The 7,663-nt window shown below is 34.0% G+C and overlaps 1 protein-coding gene across 2 annotated transcripts; it reads right to left on the reverse strand.

The window, feature by feature from the left end:
* Positions 1 to 2,587: 2,587 nt before the first annotated feature.
* LOC132739331 (uncharacterized) lies at positions 2,588 to 6,670 on the reverse strand. 2 transcript variants are annotated; one of them, XM_060727029.1, is made up of 2 exons: positions 5,202 to 6,670; positions 2,588 to 4,666 (listed from the first exon to the last, which is right to left on the reverse strand). In XM_060727029.1, exons 1-2 carry the CDS (start codon positions 5,221 to 5,223, stop codon positions 3,192 to 3,194), a joined length of 1,497 nt encoding a protein of 498 aa, XP_060583012.1. In that variant the 5' UTR covers positions 5,224 to 6,670; the 3' UTR covers positions 2,588 to 3,191. The 2 variants fall into 2 exon arrangements, with proteins under 2 accessions (XP_060583012.1, XP_060583020.1); XM_060727037.1 differs by having other exon boundaries at positions 4,966 to 6,667.
* Positions 6,671 to 7,663: the final 993 nt, after the last annotated feature.

Consider the following 7,663-nt stretch of genomic DNA (forward strand, 5'->3'; position numbering starts at 1 on the left):
ACAGGACGTTTCGGCCCAAAACCAAATCGACCCAAAGACATTTCAGCCTTTTTCTATGTTATTCAATACGTGAATTGCCGACCAATGTTTTTATAATATTCATTTGATTCAATTTGCTTTATTAGATAAAATATGATTTGTTAGTATCATGTTTTGCTTATGTTTTTCAGAGCTCTGGACTGATGAGCTTTTAGGAAAAAATGGTAGTCGTACAGCTAGCCAAAAGTTCAAGCCATATCTGAGTCACATGTATATTTCTACACTGGCGACCCACTATTACATACCAACTAGTCTTTAAAAAAAAAACCTACCTACACTTGTGGGCCACTATTACCTGCTATCTTAATAGCCTTGAAATATATAATTAATAATACCTATCTACACTGGTGGCCTACATACCATCTAGTCTTGAAATATCTAATTATTAATACCTACACTGGTGGCCAACTATTAAATCCAATATAGCCTAAGCGTATCTCATTATAATACCTTCCTGCCCTTGTTGGCCACTATTACATGCTATCTTTTCTTGAAATATCTTATCATTATGATAAATACCTACCTAGGCTACACTGGTGACCCACTATTAAATCCTATTTAGCCTTAACATATCTCATTGACTCATTATAATACCTACCTACATGGGTGTCCCACTATTTATATAGACGATTCCAGAAATTAGTGTTTACCTGATTATCTCCCCTGAATACTCTTCACGGCCGCCATTACGGTACTGCAAATATCTAAACAAAGACGCCGGTAACTTATGAATGTTTCGAAGTATTATTGATTTCAACGGACAATTTCAATCATATTTGCAAACATGTCATATAAAAAGAGTGGTGGAAAGCAATATTTGGTTGTACAAATAACCAGAAAAAACTATCAGAATTTAAAAAATCGATCTGCAATGACCATGGAATGAAACATGAAGACTGTCCGTGTTTAGAGCCGTAGAAATTCCACTGTATTCCAAAGAATGAAGAAATGAGGAGAGCTTGGTTAAAGTCACTAAATCGGAAGGATTTTAATCCTACTTCAAAATCTCTGGTTTGTTTATAAATCTTTTAGATAAATTCTAACATATTCCTTGTGAAATAGATTTCACAAAGAGACATCAAGGTATTTTAACTGTGACTGTCTGACAGTCTATACCATGAACCAGACTGTTTAAGTATAATTAATAAAGTTGATTTGAAATCAGTTTCTTTATTTTAAAATTCTGTCCAAGATACTGATCGAACACTTTACAGGATGAGATTTAGCAATTCAGTCATGTAGATCTACATTAAAATTGATAAAAAAATAATCCTGGCAAGTTCAATACATAGGCATACAATTCTTTGTACCATCCTTCCAGTATAATAAACTGAATTAAATTTTCTTTTATAATTTGAGATTATTTTTTTTAAATTTTAATGGGCAATAAATACAGTTTTATTATCTTTCTGCAGGTCTGTTCTGTTCACTTCATTGATGGTCGGCCTACTAAGGAGAATCCAGTGCCAACATTACATATGGGATATGCAATAAATGTTCAAACTCCTGGTAGAAGACCACTTGTGCGTAGAACATTGGCCCTCAATACACCAGTTAAACCGGGTCAGGACAGTATTCAACTTGAAAGCACCAGGGAAGAGAAGTTAATAGCAACACCTCTTAATCCTCTGGATGAAAATTTTATTGAGCAAAGTGTATTTACTGATCAATGTGAATCAACTTGCTGCCACATGTACCCTGCACTGTGTAAAAATTATGTAAAACCCAAATTAGTTGACAGTAGTACTCAAACTATAGATATTGTTCAACTTGATTATAATTACTGGTACAAGGAAAAAAAAGAAATGCATCAACACAACACTCAGTACCTGAATTTACAGCAGACAACATTAAAACAGATACCGATTCGAGATTTTACACAGGACTAAGCTTGTCAGTGTTTATGACATTAATATCAACACTTTCTCAGTATGGTAAAAACTTGCCATATAAGTTAAGTGTACCTGATCAGATTTTATCAGTACTTGTGCGACTGAGATTAGCATTAACTTTCAGGGATATTGCAAGGAGATTTGACATTTCGCATCAATTAGCTAGCAATATTTTCCATTCATGGATTGACATTATGGCGGAGCATTTATCTGCTTGTATAGTTTGGCTACCAAGAGAAACAATAAGACGGACACTTCCATCTTCCTTTAAAACTTCATTCCCCAAGACAACTTGCATTATCGATTGTTCTGAAATTTTCATCCAAAGGCCATTTTCCTTAAAAGCTAGAGCACAAACATGGAGCACATAAAAGACACAATACTGCAAAGTTTTTAATTGCTATTGCACCAAATGGATTCATCATGTTTATTTCTCCACTTTATGGTGGAAGGGCAAGTGACAATTTCATTACTAAAAATTGTGGATTTTTAGAATATTTATTACCAGGTGATGAAGTCATGGCTGATAGGGGTTTCACTATAGCAGAAGACTTATGTGCGAGGCGTGTTAAACTAAATATACCAGCATTTTTGAAAGGAAGAACCCAACTCTCTGAAGAAGAGACAATAGACTCAAGAAGGATAGCATCAGATAGGATACATGTTGAAAGAGCAATTATGCGAGTTAAGTCTTATAGACTGTTAAATACCAAACAAAATATTAAATCATTAAAAAAAGCGAATAAAACTCTAAAGGTAATTGCGGCCTTGTGTAACATGAGGGACTCTCTCATAAAGGAAGGAGAAGAAGAAAACGATTAAAATCAAAATTTAATAAGTTAAATATAATAAATAACATATCAACCAATCAGTGAAATAACATGCATAAACAATAGATAATTATCATACTAAACTTGTCTGTTAAACAATTCACTTTTGTGACTGGATATGCCAATAACCATTATCAACTGACTGAATGTATAATCATCAATGACATTGTGCATAAATTGAAGTTGAATATTATTTCGAATAAATTTATATGTTTTAATTGTTCCTATTCATTGAATTTCCCAAGAGATGTTATTATTTTTTCGAAAAGAATCTCCACAAGTACTTAACAACTTCTCAACATAATTTTTACATACAATGTATTTACATATCACTTGCAAAACCTATCAAAGAGTTTGTTAAACACTGTCCAAAAATAATCTCCACAAGTACTTAACAACAGTCACAACTTCTCAACTTGATACTTACATATCAGTTGCAAAACCTTTTGTATTCAGGCGACAATTTCAAGCGGCCTGATAAATGCTCGTCAGTTAGTCTTACTAGAAGATGTTTAAAATAAAAGTTTCTGACTCTTGGTAAAATTTCCTCAATAAAATCCTCATTGTAAAGTACATCAAGTACAACCTGTTCCTCTGCTGTCCATACAATAAACTTGCAAAGTCTTGCTTTTGTGCAAAACATGGCTAATTGGACTTGACAATAATATCCGTTTTTACCTTTTGGGTTCAGATGTAACTGTCCATTTTGTAAAACAACGTCGTATTTTCCAGTGTTTATCATGTCTTTCAATGGTTTTGTTGGGCATTTAATTTCAATGATTGTGTTGTCATCAATTTTACCATTTGGACTTGCACCTATGTATGGCTCTTCATTGCTAACAACTATACCACATTTCATAACTGGCTTTCCCGACACGCCCTCAAACCAACTCCTAGCCACAGGTTCATACTTGTTGCCATGCCGAGTAGCAACACAGCCCTTAAATCTATTATAAATTTGGTTTGTCACATATTTATTAGGGTCCCCTCTGCTGGATTTTGGCAATGCATGCACTTTACTTGACGTAATTCTAAGTCTTCTGCTGTCCTGCCATAGATTATTATTTTGGTTCTTTGTTTCCATGGCCAGATTATAGATATTTGCATTACTTAAATTAACATTTTTGTTATAAAATGTGTTACATGATTCACATGGTAACGGTTGGCACACAGCCGATGAAGAGTCAATTTCATGTGAACCGTGGCTTATTTCAATATCAACATTTGGCTCAACTTCAGGAACATTTAGAATAGCATTGAGTAATGTTCCTTTACACTCCCACAATTTCCTTAAGGATGATTCCATTACATCTTTCTTCAATTCACTATGATCAATAAATTGTTTAGTTTTCGGTACATTGTCAGTGCATGTCATTTCTTTTTGTTGCTGAAGTACAAAAGGACTAGGTCGTCTAAAATTCATTTCACTTAATTGGTTATGATTTAAAACCTGGGAAACTCCCTTCCCCCATGCCTGTTGCTTATCCGTACAGGTTTCGCCTCCAACTCCACTTGCCCAAGCTAATGTAATTGCATAAATCACAGCAGAAATATGACTGCAGCTTCTTCCTTTTCCTGCTGGACAGGAGCACAAACCTGTTTCAATTTTACAGTCCTCAGTTCCTGACACGGCTACCCATGTGCTGTAATCTCTACGCCCAACACCGGGCTGACTTGGTGATATCACTGCTTTTAGGAAGTTAATATTGTCTACTTTCAATGAGTAAATATCTCCCATCCAACCGTTTTGCACGTAATTATATCCATATAAAGCTCGAAAAGATTTCATAGCCTTTCCATCATAAGCTTTAGCATTGATGAGGTAGTCGACCAGGTCCTCATACGTAAGCTTTGGCCAGGTTTTTGAGTTATTTCTTTCCCATTTTGCATCATCTGGAGGTAAATCTATAAGAGAAATGGAAAAAATGCTTTTTAGGGAACATCAATGGCATGTAAACCACATGTATGTCTAACAAGATATAAATCTGTGTATTAAAAGAAATAAACATGACAACTAAAACTTTATAACAGATTCCAGATCACGATGATACATGTAATACATAACAACGAAAACACTCGCTTAGAAATCATATTTAAAAGTTACGCCATTAACAAGTCCGCGTCGAACACTTCGTACACCTACATAATTTGATATAAACTGAATTAAACAAACTCATTAATAAACATCATTATTTCATAATTACCTAAATAAATCCCTCACCACTTTCCTTTTACTAAACAAATCCATTCATTATACATGTATATCTTTACATGATTAAAAAAACTTCGGGAGGCTGAACTGAAGTTTACTGAGTACACAAAAATTTGCCGTGTAAACAATCGTTAAATTTATGCCCAAGTTACCGTCAATTCTCAAGGTCTATGCTACTAGCTGGTTACTGTTACGTTCATATATTATATTCCATATAAAAAAACTTACCAATAGCCGCTCTTTCGCTCATTTTTCACGAAAATTTTGATTTTCAATATTGGCTTGGCATTCACAGACTTTCAGAATCAGTACCGTAATGGCGGATGGTCACGTGACAAACAAAATGGCGGCCGTCTAATTATTGATTATGGAATCGTCTATATACCATCTAGTCTTGAAATATCTAATTAATAATGCCTACCTACACTGGTGGGCCACTATAACATGCTATCTGATCTTGATATATCTTATCATTAATATCTTTTTACACTGGTATACACTTTTTACACTGGTATACACTGGTATACACTAGCTTACGGAACGTCGGTGGTTCTACTCAGGTGCCCGTTCGTGCCTTAAATAATGCAGGGAAGGGCACCTGAGGTCTTCCTCCACCAATAAAGCTGGAACATCGCGATATGACCTATACTGTGTCGATGTGACGTAAAACCCAAAACAAACAAACACACACTGGTATCTTATTATAAATTGATAGGCCACTATTTAATCTTATTTAACTTTAACATATCTCATTATAAATATCTACCTACACTGGTGGGCCACTATTACAAACTATCTAGTCTTGAAATATCTTATTGTTAATACCTACCTACACTGGTGGGCCATCATTACATCCTATTTAGCCCATAACATATATTATTATAATACCTACCTACACTGGTGGGCCACTATTACAGACAATTTAGTCTTAAAATTTCTTATTATTAATGCCTTATTTTTTAAATTAGTGGCGGGCCACTTTTACAAACTATCTAGACTTGAAATATCTCATTTTTAGCTCGACTTTTTTTTTGTAAAAAAGTAGATATTGATAGAGTCGCGGTGGCGTTGCCGATGCCGTTGCCGTCCGCAAACTTGTACTTGGATCATAACTTTTTTAGTTCTTGGTGTATTATCTTCATACTTGGCAACAACAACCCTTGGGACAAGACCTTTCAGTAGACCACACTAACCTTGACTTTCATCAATAAATGACCTTGACCTTCAAGGTTAAAAGTCCAAATTTTCCTTGTTATTGCTATTATTGGCTGTAACTTTGTTATTTTTGAATGGATTGTCTTCAAACTTGAACATAATAATCTTCAAGGTTATCCCTTAAAAATAACCAGACATACCTTGACCTTCACTCATAAATGACATTGACTTTGAAGGTCAAATTATTGAAATTTTCATTTTTTGGGCTATTATTGGCTGTAACTTTGTTATTTTTGAATGGATTGTCTTCAAACTGGAACATAATAATCTTCAAGGATAACCCTTAAAAATAACCAGACAGACCTTCACCTTCACTCATTAATGACCTTGACTTTGAAGGTCAAATAATTGAAATTTTCATTGTTTTGGCTATAACTGGCTGTAACTTTGCTATTATTGAAGGGATCAACTTCATATTATAACAGAACATTCTTAAGGACAAGACCTTGTTGTTTATCAAACCCAAATTGACTTGGGCTCATTAATGACCTTGACCTTGAAGGTTAAATTACTGAATTGATCTGTGCGTGTATACACACACACACACACATATATATACATGCATCATAATCATCATCATCAACAACAACAACAACAACAGAATTGCGTGTTTCTATTTATAGAATTGCTTGTTTCTATTTTTAGAATTGCGTGCTTCTATTTTTAGAATTGCGTGTTTCTATTTTTAGAATTGCGTGTTTCTTTTTATAGAATTGCGTGTTTCTATTTTTAGAGTTGCGTGTTTCTATTTTTAGAATTGCATGTTTCTATTTATAGAATTATATTTTTAGAATTGCGTGTTTCTATTTTTAGAATTGCTTGTTTCTATTTATAGAATTCTATTTTTAGAATTGCGTGTTTCTATTTTTAGAATGGCGTGTTTCTATTTTTAGAAATGCGTGTTTCTATTTATAAAATTGCGTGTTTCTATTTTTAGAATTGCGTGTTTCCATTTATAGAATTGCGTGATACTATTTTTAGAATTGCTTGTTTCTATTTTTCGAATTGCGTGTTTCTATATATATATAACACGAGTACATTTATATATACAAAATATATAGACAAAACTAATGTGACAAGACAGACCGATTAAACTTATAAAAAGGAAACGTTAAGAATTGTTCAAACCGCTCTTTGTTTGCTCATAGAGAAAGTAAAAAGTCGAGCGTTGCCCCAGCCCGGCGGTGGCTCTTGTAAATACCTTCCTTTATTCACTGGTGGGCCACTATTACAAACAATCTAGTCTTGAAATATCTTATTATAATACCTACCTACACTGCTGGGCCACTATTAAATCTTATTCAACCTTACTATACCTCATATTAAATACTTACCTACAATGGTGGGCTACTATTACAAACGATCTAGTCTGGAAATATCTAATCATTAATACCTACCTACACTGATGGCAAACTATTCAATCTTATTCAACCTTACTATACCTCATTATAAATAGCTACCTACACTGGTGGGCC

The sequence above is a fragment of the Ruditapes philippinarum genome, unplaced genomic scaffold, assembly GCF_026571515.1.
Source record: "Ruditapes philippinarum isolate M1 unplaced genomic scaffold, ASM2657151v2 ctg8847_1_1_1_1, whole genome shotgun sequence".
NCBI classification, from domain to species: Eukaryota; Metazoa; Mollusca; class Bivalvia; order Venerida; family Veneridae; genus Ruditapes; species Ruditapes philippinarum.